General features: G+C 37.1%; 1 protein-coding gene across 4 annotated transcripts in view; it reads right to left on the bottom strand.

Annotated features, from left to right (window-relative positions):
* The window catches only part of RFX7 (regulatory factor X7), a 141,378-nt gene that overhangs the window by 65,633 nt on the left and 58,789 nt on the right, over positions 1 to 16,956 (bottom strand). For all 4 annotated transcript variants that reach the window (XM_070469242.1, XM_070469240.1, XM_070469243.1 and 1 more), the window contains exon 3: positions 5,498 to 5,531. In XM_070469242.1, the coding sequence (XP_070325343.1) occupies positions 5,498 to 5,531 (34 nt within the window). The remainder of the gene's footprint in view (positions 1 to 5,497; positions 5,532 to 16,956) is intronic.

The following is a 16,956-nucleotide window of genomic DNA, read 5'->3' as shown; positions in this document are numbered from 1 at the left end:
GAGGGAACTGCTAAAAATCCTATAGACAGTAAAGGATTATAAGGGAATATTATTAAACAATATTATACTAACAAACTCACTACTATAGGAAACATGAACAAATTCCCTGAAAGACACAAATATCAAAACTGCATCAGGAAAAAATTTTAAGTATAGCCTTATAATAATTAAAGAAACTGATTTCATAGCTAAAGCCTTTTCCACAGATGGTTCCACTAGTGAACTCTACCATAAATATTTAAAAATGAGAGAATTCCCTGGCAGTCAGTGGTTAGGACCCCATGCTCTCACTGCTGAGGGCCTAGGTGAGGACCCAGGTTCAATTTCTGCTCAGGGAGCTAAGATCTCATAAGTTGTTCAGGGTGGCCAGAAAATTAAATAAAATAAAAAAGAAATAATACTAATTTTAATTTAAATTGCTTCCAAAAATAAAGGAAAAACACCTCCAAACTCATTTCATGAAGCCAACATTACCCAGATACCAAAAACAGACACTACAAGAAACCATCAGATCAAAAGCTCTAATTAACACAAACAGTCTTAAAAAATAGCGAATCCAATGCTGCTGCTGCTGCTAAGTCGCTTCAGTTGTGTCCAAATCTGTGCGACCCCATAGACAGCAGCCCACCAGGCTCCCCTGTCCCTGGGATTCTCCAGGCAAGAACACTGGAGTGGGTTGCCATTTCCTTCTCCAATGCATGGAAGTGAAAAGTGAAAGTGAAGTCACTCAGTCGTGTCCAACTCTTAGTGACCCCATGGACTGCAGCCTACCAGGCTCCTCCATCCATGGGATTTTCCAGGCAAGAGTACTGGAGTGGGTTGCCATTGCCTTCTCCAAATCCAATGCAGCAGTATATAAAAGTATAACACAACATACGGAGGTATATGCACCATATGGAGCTTACCAGGGGAACGCAAAGATGGTTGACTTTGGAGAATTAATCAGTATAACTTATCAAGTTAACAGAATCACAGAGAAGTACCATGTGATTATTTCTGTAAGTGCAAAAAATCATTTGATAAAATCAAGTATGTATTTGTGATAAAAAGTCTCTTAACAAAAAAGGAACAGAACGGAATAACTTTAAAAAAGCATTCATAAAAAAGTTAATGCTAACAGCACATTATAAGGTGAATGAATAAATGGTTTTCCCCTAAGACTGAGAACAAGGGAAAGGAAATCCAATTCTCATCATTTCTATTCAGAATTGAACTGGAGGTTGTAGCTGCGAATAAGGTGAGAAAAATTAATGAACAGACATTTAGACTGAAGTCGGATTAAACTTTTCTTTATTCATGGATAATATGATTGATTTGGTAGAGAATTCAAAAACTTGATGTAACATGTGAACTTAGTTAAGTCTGCATACTTACAAGATCAATATACAAATCAATAATAAAACATAATAAACACTTTTTAATGCCATTTGTGATAAAATCCAAAATCTTATTTAGGAATAATTTAAGCAAAATACACATAAAACCAGAAAACACTGCTAAGAGAAATTATAGAGAAATCAACTAATATGGAGATACACCATGCTTATAGATTAGAAAATGTGTCATTAGGGTAGCCACTTGCCCCAAATCTATCAATAAATTCACTGAAACACAAACAAGTCCAAGTAGACTTTTTTTTTTTTTGACAGAAATTGACAAAATTATTCTGAAATTTGTATGGAGAAGCCAAAACCAATTCAAATCATTACATTACCTGATGGCAAGACTTTTGACAAAGCTACCGTAAACAAGACAGTGTGGTGATATCATAAAGATAGATAGCAACTGATGGGAAAAAAGAGACTCTAGCCAAAGACCCACGGCAGACTTCCTAACAAGCAGTGCTTAAACAACTGGATATCTATCCATTTGGTTAAAAAAATAAACACTGAAGTTCATCTTATACCAAACAAATTTAAATCAAATCGGCTCACAGACCTAATACAAAAAGCTAAAACCGTAAAACTTCTAGAAGAAAATACGATAAAAACAATGTGAGAAAGCTGAGATATCTAGAACAAATGAAATGAATAGGCCAGGATGCCCCCCCGCCGCCCCCAAATAACTCTAAAATGATGGAAAAATGATTTTAGGGCTTTGGAAACTGACTAACGGCAACATACTGAGAAGTGTTTGATCATTAAAAACTGCTGAACTTCAGGTATTAACTGTGAGAGTCAGTTTTACTCCTGTCTGGGGCTTCTCCCATGACCTATTCCACATGGATGAGGTTGACTGTGTTTAAACATCAAAAGGAAAACCTGGTGACAATGAAAAAAATACCAAGGAATCTCAATAAAATCTGAGAAAGTAGAACATAAAGAAAGATAATCAGACAAAAAAGGAACAAATCCCAGAGACTAGAGGGATAAAATCAATCATTCAAACTTACATGTAATAGCAGCTTCCTATGGAGAGGGGACCCAAGGGACAAAAATATATATATATGAAGAAATAATGGCTGAAAACATCTCAAATCAGATTAATCTACAGATGCAAACTCAGCAAACCCAAAGTAGGATAAACACAAAGTGATCCATACCTACATGTAAAACAGTCTCACTGTTGAAAGCAAGAGTAGGTGGGTGAGTGAATGAATATATGAATGAATCTTGATAGCAAGAAGAGAAAAAACTACTCATCATGTACCAGAAAAAAAAATGATTAATGACTGACTTTCCATCAGAAACAATGAAGGCCAAAGGTAGAGAAATGATACATTCAAAGAGATGGAATTTTTTACAGAGAAACCTAGGAATCAAGAATTCTATATCCAGTAAAACTATTCTTCAAAACTGAAAGTAAAATAGACATTCACAGACAAATCAAGACAGATCAAGAGAATTCATTGTGAGCAAACCTGCCTTGTAAAAATACTAAAGGAAATTTTTTAGACCAAAAGGAATTATCCTTAATTCTATCCTATCTTCCCCTTCCAAGCACGCAACCGCCTTGCATTCTTATTTCGACTTTTCCAACAGCCTAACTGATTTCCCTGCTTCCACTCTTATACCCCTAAAAGCCTATTTCCCAACAACTGCTAGGGTATTTTTTTTTTTTTTAAAAAGAAAATTAGATCATACTATTCTCGTACTTGAAATCTTTTAATTGGATTCCATGCACTTAGAATAAAACACATACTATTTGCCATAGCTATTCTTTTCTCCTATCACCCTCTCCTCCCTTCGTTAAGTTCCAGTGCACTGGGTTCTTCGTATTCTTCAAACATTCCAGGATCATTTCTGTTTCAGAATTTTTGTACTTTCTGTTCCCTCTCCCGAGTATTTGTCACAGTCAGATCTTTACACAATACTGGCTTCTTCTTATTCAGGTCTCTTTTCAAATGTCATTTCCTCAGATACTTCTCCTAATCACACAATCTAAAGATTCCCTATACACTGTCAGTTGTCTCCTTTTGTCTTTTAAAATTTTTGTAATAGCATTTATTATTATCTTAAGTTGTAAAACTTATTTTACCATTCATTTAATGTCTACTTCACTCAATAAAATGTAAGCTTTATGAAGATACAGATCTTACTATCTTGTTCATCAAATATATATATAACTTTAAAATTCATGCTAAAATAGAAACACTTCTGAATTCTTAAAAGATTAAAAATCCTTTTTGTTTTTATTTAGTATTTTATAAATGCCACATTTAATAAATTATACCAGTCTTCTGTCTCAACTTTCTCAATGAAAAGAAAAATTGAATAGTCCTCCAATATTATCTCAGATACTAAAAGAAAAAAAGCCAAGAGTCTTAGATAGCAACTGTACTTGTCTTGTTTACCATTGTATTTTGACACCCAGACAGGGTCTAGCAAAGAGTAATTATGCAGTAGTTACTGAATGATAGATATAAACAACTGAAAGTACATATGAACTCTTGAGAGTAGAGAGAAACAGAAAATGCTCTCAGGGGGTAAGGTTACCCCTCTATCCCCAATCACTACCTTCCTAGGTCTTAAGAGAATTATTAAATCTGTTTTAACAGACTGGATTTCTTGAGGGCAAGGCAACATGTCCTTTTGTTTCCCAAATATTTAGCATTGGCCCAATAATTTTTTTTTTTAAGTAAATGCAAGAGCATGAGTCTCTTCATTTGTAAAAGGGAATTAACATGATCATCTACTTTAGAGTATTGAGAAAAGGGGGGAAAACAACCCCACAAAGTACTCTTTCTCAAACATTAGGTTAGAAAAGCACAGGAGAACCCTTCATACCTGTTCTCCTATGAAGTAATGTTATTTACTCACCTACCTAGAAACTAGTATCATAAGCTAAAAAGATCATATACTGTTTCAGCACCAGACGCTGCAGACCCCTGCTCCCTAACAAAAAAAAAAGTAGCTTATAATGAAGACACAAACCTGAGTTAAGAAAGTCCTAATGTCACAATAGAAAAAGAGGACTAACAACAGTGACATTTTGGGGAATCTAACAGTGCAGTCACTGAATATTCTAGAGCTCAGGGAACATTCCATTAATAAACTTTCCATGAAAGAAGTCAGTACTATTCCAGTAGTCTCAGTAGCTGCATACGTCTTCCCTTATATGTTTAAGAGAAGATCAATGGAACAGAAAATAAATTTAAACCATTTAAATCTAAATTTAAACCATTTTGTGGCTTTAACTCCCAAAGGCCAGCAGTCCAAAGACAAAAAGTATATTATAGCAACAAAAACTAATACATTAAGTATTTTAAAAAGCTTTTATTTAAACAAATTCTTATAGTCTAAAAGTCCAATCTAAATGTAAACTATTATTGTGACTTTAATTCCTGAAGTCTAGCAACCCAAATATAAAAAACACACTACCACAAGAAAAGGGCTTCCCTGATAGCTCAGATGGTAAAGAATCCACCTGCAATGAGGGAGACCCCAGTTAGATTCCTAGGTTGGGAAGATTCCCCTGAAGAAGGGATAGGCTACCCACACCAGTATTCTTGGGCTTCCCTGGTGACTGAGCTGGTAAAGAATCCGCCTCCAATGTGGGAGACCTGGGGTCCATCCCTGGATTGGGAAGATCCCCTGGAGAAGGGAAAGGCTACCCATTCCAGTACTCTGGCCTGAGGAATTTCATGGACTACATAGTCCATAGGGTCGCAAAGTGACACAACTGAGCAACTTTCACTTCACTCACCACAAGAAAACTAACCTATCAAACATTAAAAATTTTTTCTTTAATAAATCCTTTAAGAATTACTAGAATAGAAAGCTACACATTCACTTTATTAAATGCTGAAGCGATCTTTAGTAAAAGCCAGTAAGTTTCAAAAACATGTAATTACCTCAGATTATGATTTCATTATTGATGACATATAGGAAAGTAGACAGCATATAGCCAGTTCACCCCATGGTTGTAATTAAACGTCAAATTTTATTCACTAAAACTCAGCTATATTTAAGATAAATATTTACTCAAAAATAATATATTTTATATAGTGGGAAAAGCCTTATAACAAAAAGACTTTAAGATTAGTTATTTTACTTACCAAAATGCAGTCCACCTTAGATTGTATAGTTTTGCTAAAAGAAAAAGAAAGTTAAATTAGTATGACTAACAAATTTAAATTTATTAAATATTCAAAGTATTTTCAAACAGACATGGTAATTCACTATCCATATCCATTTTTTCATATCCATGAAAAAAATAAGTTAAATTTCTTATTAAGATTAGGCATCGGAGCCTAAAACTGCATTTTTCACAAAGCAAAACAAAAACCTATTTCCTACTCATTGTGTTAAATTCAATCCTAAAACATGATCAGAATATTTTGAGTTCATTGCTATAGTAATCTTATTGTTGTTATGCTCTATCATTATAACAGATATTTTAAACAATTAAATTTCTAGTCATACATAAAAGTGCAGATGTATTGGTACATATAGAAATAGAACATAATGTTTATAATGAATTACGATTTTTACTGTATGCCTGCCACTCTGGATAATGATTTGTTTAGCATTTAAAAGCCATAATGGTGTAATATTATCTGTATATCTAAAGACTTGTTACAAAGTAGATTCTCTTGGGGACTTTCCTGACAGTACAGTGGTTTAGACTCCTTGCTGCCACTGTAGGGGAACGTGGGTTTGATTCCTGGTTGGGGAACTAAAATCCCACATACAGCTCGTTAAGGCAAAAAAATTAAAAAAAAAAAAAAAAAGTAGATTTTCTTCCCCTCCCCTCTTTCTCCCTCCTCTCATACACACACAGACACACACACACGGACTCCCTAGACATAAAAGTAAAACAGATTAGCTAATATGACAATAAGTTGGAGAAAAAGACTATACTTAGAAATAACACAAAAGCCACTATATATAAATTTAACTGAATTACTGAAAAAAGTGAACAATTGATATATAAAAAAAGTCAGTATAAAATAATTTAACTAATAATTGAATCTTAACACATCAAAGTGCAAATGCAATGAAATCATACAAAAGTTCAAAGATAGTTTATATACAATCATAAAAGATGTTACAACCCAAATTATTCTCAATAAAAGGTTCTAGAGCTACATAAATGCATAGAATGGTTATTTGCCTTTACATATAGCTATACATTTAATCTGTGGAATAAGCAAAACTAAGTATTTAAACCACAATTCAGTTAATGCAATCAGTAACCTCAAAACACTACCCCATACTTGAATTTCAAATTTCATTATTTAAAGACCAAAGTGTGACTGTATTAAACTCAACTACAAAATTCAGAATGATTAACAGAAAAAGAAAAGTAAATGATACCTTTTGGTAAGAGGAATTGAAATCCCCTCCTCACAGTTCCAAAGAAAATCTTTAGAAGTTTAAAATTTCGGGGGATGTTGAGATTGTGTGTATAGCTTCTCACTCATTAGCAGCTAAAGCATGCTATCTTTCTCACTTCTTAACTCCCACAGTTTCTCTGAGATAAGAGGGTTTTCTATAGTTTAAGAATTGCTGCGAAAAAATAATATATGAAAAATACAACTGCTTCTCATGATCAGTTTTCATTCCAATCCCAATGAAAGGCAATGCCAAAGAATGTTCAAACTACCACACAACTGCACTCATCTCACACGCTAGCAAACTAACGCTCAAAATTCTCCAAGCCAGGCTTCAACAGTATGTAATCCACGAACTTCCAGATGTTCAAGTTGGAGTCAGAAAAGGCAGAGGAACCAGAGACCAAATTGCCAATATCCGCTGGATCACTGAAAAAAGCAAGAGAGTTTCAGAAAAACATCTACTTTTGCTTTACTGATTACACCAAAGTCTTTGACTGTGGATCATAACAAACTGTGGAAAATTCTTTAAGATATGGGAATACCAAACTACCTTACCTGCCTCCTGAGAAAGCTGTATGCAGGTCAGGAAGCAACAGTTAAAACCAAACATGGAACAGACTGGTTCCAAACTGGGAAAGGAGTACGTCAAGACTATATTGTTACCCTGCTTATTTAACTTATATGCAGAGTACATCATGCGAAATGCCAGGATGGATGAAGCACAAGCTGGAGTCAAGATTACCAGAAGAAATATCAATAACCTCAGATACACAGATGACACCACCTTAATGGCAGAAAGTGAAGAACTAAAGAGCCTCTTGATGAAAGTGAAAGAGAAGAGTGAAAAAGCTGTGTTAAAATGCAACATTCAAAAAATGAAGACCATGGCATCCAGTCCCATCACTTCATGGAAGCAATGGAAACAGTGAGAGACTTTATTTTCTTGGGCTCCAAAATCACTGCATATGGTGGCTGTAGCCATGAAATTAAAAGACACTTGCTCCTTGGAAGAAAAGTTATGACCAACCTAGACAGCATATTAAAAAGCAGAGACATGACTTTGCCAACAAAGGTCTATCTAGTCAAAGCTATGGTTTTTCCAGTAGTCATGTATCGATGTAAGAGTTGGACCATAAGGAAAGCTGAGCACTGAAGAATTGATGCTTTTGAACTGCGGTGTTGGAGAAAACTCTTGAGAGTCCCTTGGACTGCAAGGAGATCCAAGTTGTCCATCCTAAAGGAAATCAATCCTGAATATTCATTGGCAGGAGAGATGCTGAAGCTGAAGTGCCAATACTTTGGCCACCTGACCTGAAGAACTGACTCATTTGAAAAGACCCTGATGCTGGGACAGATTGAGAGCAGGATGAGAAAAGGATGACAGGATGAGATGGCTGGATGGCATCACAGACTAGATGGACATGTTTGACCAAGCTCTGGGAGTTGGTGATGGACAGGGAGGCCTGGCGTGCCGTGGTCCATGGGGTCGCAAAAAGTCGGACATGACAGCGACTAAACTGAAGAGGGTTTTCTATAGTTTAAGAATTGCTGCTAAAAAATAATATATAAAAAATACAACTGTTTCTCACACCGTGGTCTAAACCATCATCATTTCTTTTCAAAAGTGTTATAATAACCTTCTAACTGGTTTCCCTGCGTCTATCCTTACACCCTCCAGCATCAGTCCCATGAGCTATTCTCAACCAAGTGTTCAAAACGACACCATCCACCACATTAGTCCTATGTTCCTAGAGGATCCAGTCCTCTGCTATCTTTCTAATCTCATCTCATGCTAGTCTATTCTTCATTCATTCAGCTCCTGCCATGCTGGCCTCCCTGCTGCTTCTCAAGGCAGGAGTAAGGCCTTGCACTGGCTTTTTCAGTCAGCCTATAAGACCCTTCCTCCATGTAACTTATCTGTTCACTTTCTTCATGACTAGATATTATCTTTCACAGGCACTTCTTCTCTGACTACTTCTTCATGTAAAATACTTTCCATCACTCTCTATTCCTTTTGTCCTGCTTTCCTTTTCGTTATTGCACTATTTTGTATTTTTATTAATTTATTTGTTTACTGGATGTCTTCCTTGGCTAGAATTTAAACTCCATGAAAATGGGCTCAATCTGTTTTGCTCACTGCTGTATTATCATTTGGTACATGTTAGATGTTCAATAAAATCCACTGAACAAATGAGTGACAAAATGTACATTTAGTCCCCCATATAAAGAAAATTCTTTGGGACCACTTAGGAAAGCATATTTTAGACAAACCAACATGAAAGTGAAAATGTGATTTTTTTCAAAATCGTAGATCTAAATATATTCCCCTTCTACCAGAAGCTTTTAAATGTTTATAAAAATGCCATTACACTGTATATAGTCTGCAAATGTCTTTTTCACTCAACCCTGTCTTTGAGATCTCTCCATGTTGATACACTTTAGATGAAGTCCATTTATTTTAACTGCTGAAAGTATCTCACTTAATGACTATATCAAATTTATTCATCCATTCCTCTACTGAAAGCCAATCAGGTACATTTTTCTTCAAGCAATGCTGCAACAAACGTCTTTGTACATGTCTCCTGGTATACACAATCAAAAACTTCTCAGTTATAAATCTGAAAATCGATTTTCTAGGATTCATGAATATATCTTTTCAGTTTTATTATGTATTACAGAATTCCTCTCCCAAAAACTCCTGTATGCATTCATACTTCCATAAGCAGAATATATAGTCTCTATATTCGTATTCAGTTCAGTTGCTCAGTCCTGTCCAACTATTTGTGACTCCATGGACTGCAGAATACCATGCCACACTGTCCATCACCAACTCCTGGAGCTTACTCACACTCATGTTCATTGAGTCGGTGATGCCATCCAACCATCTCATCCTTTGTGGACCCCTTCTCCTCCCGCCTTCAATCTTTCCCAGCATCAGGGTCTTTTCAAACGAGTCAGCTCTTCGCATCAGGTGGCCAAAGTATTGGAATTTCAGCTTCAGCATCATTCCTCCCAATGAACATTCAGGACTGATTTCCTTTAGGATGGACAAGTTGGATCTCCTTGCAGTCCAAGTGACTCTCAAGAGTCTTTTCTAACACCACCGTTCAAAAGCTTCAATTCTTCCGCACTCAGCTTTCTTTATAGTCCAACTCTCACATCCATACATGACTACAGGAAAAACCGTATCTTTAACTAGACGGACCTTTGTTGGCAAAGTAATGTCTCTGCTTTTTAATATGCTAAGTATATGGAATTTAGAAAGATGGTAACAATAACCCTATATGCAAAACAGAAAAAGAGACTCAGATGTATAGAACAGACTTGTGGACTCTGTGGGAGAAGGCAAGGGTGGGATGTTTCAAGAGAACAGCATCGAAACATGTATATTATCTAGGGTGAAACAGATCACCAGCCCAGGTTGGATGCATGAGACAAGTGCTCGGGTCTGGTGCACTGGGAAGACCCAGAGGGATCGGGTGGAGAGGGAGGTGGGAGGGGGGACTGGGATGGGGAATACGTGTAAATCCATGGCTAATTCATTTCAATGTATGACAAAAACCACTGTAATGTTGTAAAGTAATTAGCCTCCAACTAATAAAAATAAATGAAAAGAAAAAAAATAATATGCTGTCTAAGTTGGTCATAACTTTTCTTCTAAGGAGTAAGCATCTTGTAATTTCATGGCTGCAGTTACCATCTGCAGTGATTTTGGAGCCAAAAAAATAAAGTCTGCCACTGTTTCTCCATCTATCTGGCATGAAGTGATGGGACCCAATGCCATGATCTTAGTTTTCTGAATGTTGAGCTTTTAAGCCAACTTTTTCCACTCTTTCATTTTCATCAAGAGGTTCTTTAGTTCTTCACTTTCTGCCATAAGAGTGGTGTCATCTGTATATCTGGGGTTATTGGTATTTCTCCCCACAATCGTGATGCCAGCTTGTGCTTCATCCAGCCCAACATTTCTCATGATGTACTCTGCATATAAATTAAATAAGCATGGTGACGATAAACAGAATTGACATACTCCTTCTCCTATTTGGAACCAGTCTGTTGTTCCATGTCCAGTTCTAACTGTTGCTTCTTGACCTGCATACAGGTTTCTCGGGAGGCAAGTCAGTTGGCCTGGTACTCCCATCTCTTTCAGAATTTTTCACAGTTTATTGTGATCCACACAGTTAAAGGCTTTGGCATAGTCAATAAAGCAGATATAGATGTTTTCCTGGAACTCTCTTGCTTTTTCGACAATCCGGTGGATGTTGGCAATTTGATCTCTGGTTCCTCTGCCTTTTCTAAAACCAGCCTGAACATCTGGAAGTTCACAGTTCACATATCGCTGAAGCCTGGCTTAGAGAATTTTGACCATTACTTTCCTAGCATGTGAGATGAGTGCAATTGTGCAGTAGTTTGAGTTAATTTTCCTGTTAACTTGTGCAAAAAACATACATGCATATGCCATTTATACATGAGACATATAATATATACATTGAAAACTTGCCATTCTAATGGGTATGAAAAAACTTAAATTGTCATCATCCCAATTACTAGCAATGTTTTATACTTTTTCACCTGCTTCTTGACTGTATGGGTTCTCCTCCATTAACTGCTGGTTCTTGTTTTTGCCCATTTTTAAGTGGAGTTGATGATTTCTTATTAGATTGGAGTAGTTCTTTATATATTCTGGATACTAGTCTTCTCATCTTAAGTATGCTAGTGATACATTTTAGTAACTTACTAAAGTTTAAATTCTTGATTTAGTAAAAGTTATTAATTTTTTTCTTTATGATCTGTGTTTTTTGTTTTAAGAAATCCTATCTAGCTAAGGTTTTAAAGACATTCCATACTTTGCTATAAAATTTTTGAAGTTAGTTTTTTTTATTTTGATTTTAATCAGAGTTTATTCCATATGGTATTTGGCAAACCAATTGTTTCCTATTTTACTATGGGCTTCCCTTGTGGCTCAGCTGGTAAAGAATCTGCCTGCAATGTGGGAGGCCTGGGTTCAATCCCTGGGTTGGGAAGATCCCCGGAAGAAGGGAACTGTACCCACTTCAGTCATTTGGCCTGGAGTATTCCATGGATTGTATAGTCCATGGGATTGCAAAGAGTCAGACATGACTGAGCAACTTTCACTTGGGCTTCCCTGACAGATCAGTTGATAAAGAATCCGCCTGCATTGCAGGAGACCCTGGTTCGATTCCTGGGTTGGGAAGATCTGCTTGAGAAGGGATAGGCTATCCACTCCAGTATTCTTGGCCTTCCCTTGTGTCTCAGCTGGTAAAGAATCTGCTCGCAATGCAAGAGACCTGGGTTCAGTCCCTGGTTTGGGAAGATCCCATGGAGATGGGAACAGCTACCCACTTCAGTATTCTGGCCTGGAGAATTCCAGGGACTGAATAGTCCTTGGGGTGGCAAAGAGTCGACATGACTGAGTGACTTTCACTTTCATTTTACTATGCGTACATGCTTTGCATACATGTTTACATACATGCTTCAATCTGTTTCAAGCTTTTTTCATTTTTATTATTAATATACTTGTCTATACCTGAATCAATACCACACTTTGAATGTGCAAGACACCTGTTGACCATTTTTGGAATGGTCCTGATCATTCTTGGACGTCTAACTCCAGGTGAGCTTTTAGTTTTTCCATATTCAACAACTGTACTGATACTATAGGTAATTACAGAAATGGGGGAGCTGACTGATAATTTGAATTTATTCTTGCCTGTCTTTAAAGATGTCATGTAATTTTCTATATTTTGTTAATGAGTACTAGGTAGCTTATAGATGGTATAAACTGTACCTCTTTTTTCTTAATATGTTTTCCAATTGGTTTCTGCTAATGTACATTCTGATGTGGTGAACGTTGGTATTGGTATTCTATGCTACTGGTATTCTATCCTGACTTGATATCCAGCAGGCTTCCTGAACTCTTATTGGTTCTAATTGTACATAGATTCTCTTGTAGAATATAATTTCACTTATGATAGTGAAAATATTCTTTTTCCTTTCCAATCTCTATTTCCTCCCACCTCTGCTTCGTATCTAATAACTTTGACTAAAATCTCTAATTTAATGGTAAAAAGTAGCAGTGACAGCAGACATCCTTCTTCCATTTCCAAATTTTGCTGCAAAAATTTAATACACTGCAATATTCCATTTAGTGGATGTTTCACAATTTCCTAAAATATTCTCTGAATAATGGATGGTTTGACTGACTCAACTAAAATAAAATAAAGCTTCAACATTTTAATGTTCTGCTTTGAATAATGACAAGCTAACCTAGAGTAGCTTTTCCATCTTTAACAACCATCTACTGTGAATAAAATATAAAAACAGATATATGACCAAAAGCAGGTAGTAACTGGAGGGACATCAACCTTAGAAGAAGGAACTGCACCAGACAGGATCAGTATTTACAGGGCTGTTGCCTGAGGTCACTTATATACAGACGGAGACGATCAGTAGGGACTGAAGTAGAAATCTGCCTTCCTGCTAGCCGAGGAGCCACAGGACGAAGTCTAGGGATACAAAGTGCCACAAGATTTTTGTGTAAACTATGCCCAAATATTTAGATGGCCTTCATTTGGGGAAGGCTCCAAGGATTCCAGCAAAAAGCAGCAGCTGAAAAGTGTCAAGATCTGAGTTGAGAGGAGACTTCTGTTGCTACTTAAGACATGAATGACAATGTTGGGACATTTGAATTCAGCCCTGTTAACTGTCTACCAGGACAAAAAACCCCCAAAAACTCATCAGAGAAAAATAACAGAATTCAAAGCCTACAACATATCACTCACGATACCCACCATACAAGCAAAATTTACCAGAACAAAGAAAAAGGAAAGGGAGACCCAGAGTCAAGAGAAAGAAGCAGGTCAAAGAAACCAAACCCTGAATGATCTAGACTTCAGAATTAACAGACAAAGACTTCAAAACAAGAATTATAAATACATTCAAGTATTTCAGGAAAATATGGTCATAATAAATGTACAAATGGGAGGAATCTCAGCTGAGAGTATAACTGAAAGAACCAAATGGAAATTCTAGAAGTAAAACTGACAGTATTTGAAATTCAAAATTCATTGGATTTCCTTAAAGGAGATCAGATACAGCAGAAAAAAAAGTCACTAAACCAGTAAATAGATCAGTACATTTTACTGATTCTAAAGGAGAGAGAAAAAGGTCTTAAAATAATAAACAGAGCTTCAGAGATTCAGTGTACAATAACAAGCGGTCTAGTCACATACAACTGAAGATAATGTGACAGAAAAATATCTGATAGTGGCCAAAATTTCTCCAAATTTTGTGAGAAATACAAACTTACATATTCAAAGAAGCTCAGCACATTCCAAGCAGAATAATTAGAAAGAAAATAACACACAAACACGTCACAATCAAAGGGATGAAAGCACCAAGATGAAAGCAAACCTTGAAGGCAGCCAGAGTAAAGTAACATTATTACAGTTAAAAAAAAAAAAAAGTGGTATGAATGACAGCTGCCAGAGTAAAGTAACATTATTACAGTTAAAACAAAAAGTGGTATGAGTGACAGCTGATTTCTATGCTGCTGCGGCTGCTAAGTCACTTCAGTCGTGTCCGACTCTGTGCACCCCCACAGACGTCAGCCCACCAGGCTCCCCCCCACCCCCGGGATTCTCCAGGCAAGAACACTGGAGTGGGTTGCCATTTCCTTCTCCAATGCATGAAAGTGAAAAGTGAAAGTGAAGTCGCTCAGTCGTGTCCGACTCTTAGGGACCCCATGGACCACAGCCTACCAGGCTCCTCTGTCCATGGGATTTTCCAGGCAAGAGTGGGGTGCCACTGCCTTCTCTGGCTGATTTCTATATAGGCAACCAATTTGCAACAGGGATACCAAAGCAATTCAAAAGATAAAAGGAAAAACCTTTCCAACAAAGGCTGATGGAATAACTGGATATATCTATGAACAAGTGAACACATCTCATTCTGTAGAAAAATTTGAGTTGGCTCATAAAAGTAACCACAAAAATTTAAATTATAGAATGCCTGGAAGAAGATCATGACCTGAAAATATATAAAGATGTCAGAAAATAAACAAGTCACCAATCAGAAGAAAATATTTGCAAAATGTATCTGATGAAACTTATGCCCAGAATATATACTGAGTTCCTATAACTCAAAAATCAAGACAAGTAATCCAATCAATAAATGAGCAAACAACTGATATAGATAGTTCACAAAGAAAATATAGGCAAATCACCTAATAAAAGCACATGAAAAGATGTTCACCATTAGTCATCAGGATATATTATATAAGCACTAGGATGGTTAAATTAGAAACATTTGGAAACATCAAAAGTTGGCAACGATTGAGCAATCACATCTGTCATATCTTATGGAAATGAAAAAGGTAAAATCACTTTGAAAAACTTTAGTAAATATAAACCTATTATATAACACAACAATTCTGTCCCTAGGTATTCATCCAAGAGAAACAAAACTGTGTCCGCAAAACAGACTCTTACAAACATGTTCACGGAATCTTTAGTAAAAATGCCCCCAAACTGAAAACAATCCAAGTGGCAGTTAACATAAGAATGGATAAAAATGCTGTATATTCATAGATTGGAATACTACTCAGTAACAAGAAACAACAGTAGCAACAACTTATGACACATAAAAGAACATGGATGAATCTACAGGACACTATACTGAGCCAAGACAACACCTAGAAGTTTGTTCTGTACAGTTCCATTTACATGATGTCCTGAAATAGGCAAAATTAATCAATGGAGTAAGAAAAATTAGAAAAAGTAGCTGTCTTGGGATAGGGATGGGAGGCTGACTGGAAAAGAGTATGTATGGACTCTGTAGTAGGTGGCCTCATTTTCCCTTTTCAGGAAAAAAGGACATTGTCCCCCACCTGCTGGGAATGCTTCCAGCAGAAAAAGTGAATGTTAGCCACTCAGCTACATCCACCTCTCTGGAACCCCATGGACTGTAGCCCGCCAGGCTCCTCTGTCCATGGGACTCTCCAAGCAAGAATACTGGAACGGGTTGCCATTTCCTTCTCCAGGGATCTTCCGGACCCAGGGACCAAACCAGAGTCTCCAGCACCACAGGCAGATTCTTTACATCTGAGCCACCAGGGAGTCCTGAAATAGCAGAGCCAGGACTTTCGAGCAGAAAGGCCCTCAGTTATCAGCCCCCTTTGGGGACAGCTGGTATACTGAATGCAGCACTTTAACAGCTTCATCTTTTAGGATTTGAAATAGCTTGATTGGAATTCCATCACTTCCACTAGCTTTGTTCTGCACTCAATATGCCAGCTAATTTGGAAAACTCAGCAGTGGCCACAGGACTGGAAAAGGTCAGTTTTCATTCCAATCCCAAAGAAAGGCAATGCCAAAGAATGTTCAAGGTGGTTTAGTTGCTAAGTCGTGTACAACTCTTGCAACCCCATGGACTGTAGCCTGCCAGACTCCTCTGCCCATGGGATTCTCCAGGCGAGAATACTGGAGTGGGTTGCCATTTTCTCCTCCAGGGAATCTTCCCAATCTAGGGATCCAACCCGGGTCTCCTGCATTACAGGCAGATCCTTCACTGACTGAGCTACGAGGTAAGCCCCAAGAATGTTCAAACTACTGCACAATTGCACTCATTTCACATGCTAGCAAAGTAATGCTCAAAATTCTCCAAGCCAGGCTTCAATAATACGTGAATTGAGAACTTCCAGATGTTCAAGCTGGATTCAGAAAAGGCAGAGGAACCAGAGATCAAATTGCCAACATCTGTTGGATCTTAGAAAAAGCAAGAGAGTTCCAGAAAAACATCTATTTCTGCTTTATTGACTATGTCAAAGTCTTTGTGTGGATCACAACAAACTGCAGAAAATTCTTAAAGAGATTGGAATACCAGACAACCTGGCCCGCCTCCTGAGAAATCTGTGTGCAGGTGAAGAAGCAACAGTTAGAACTGGATATGGAAACAGACTGGGTCCAAACTGGGAAAGGAGTACATCAAGGCTATATATTGTCACCTTGCTTATTTAACTATATGCAGAGTACATCATGTGAAATGCCAGGCTGAATGAAGCACAATCTGGAATCAAGATTGCTCGGAGGAATGTCAATAACCTCAGTTATGGAGATGACACCACTCTAAGGGCAGAAAGTAAAGAGGAAGTAAAGAGCCTT

The sequence above is a fragment of the Odocoileus virginianus genome, chromosome 6 (assembly GCF_023699985.2).
Source record: "Odocoileus virginianus isolate 20LAN1187 ecotype Illinois chromosome 6, Ovbor_1.2, whole genome shotgun sequence".
Classification (NCBI taxonomy): domain Eukaryota; kingdom Metazoa; phylum Chordata; class Mammalia; order Artiodactyla; family Cervidae; genus Odocoileus; species Odocoileus virginianus.
The sequence above is the reverse complement of the archived record's forward strand: the minus strand, read 5'-3'. Positions and strand labels throughout refer to the sequence as shown.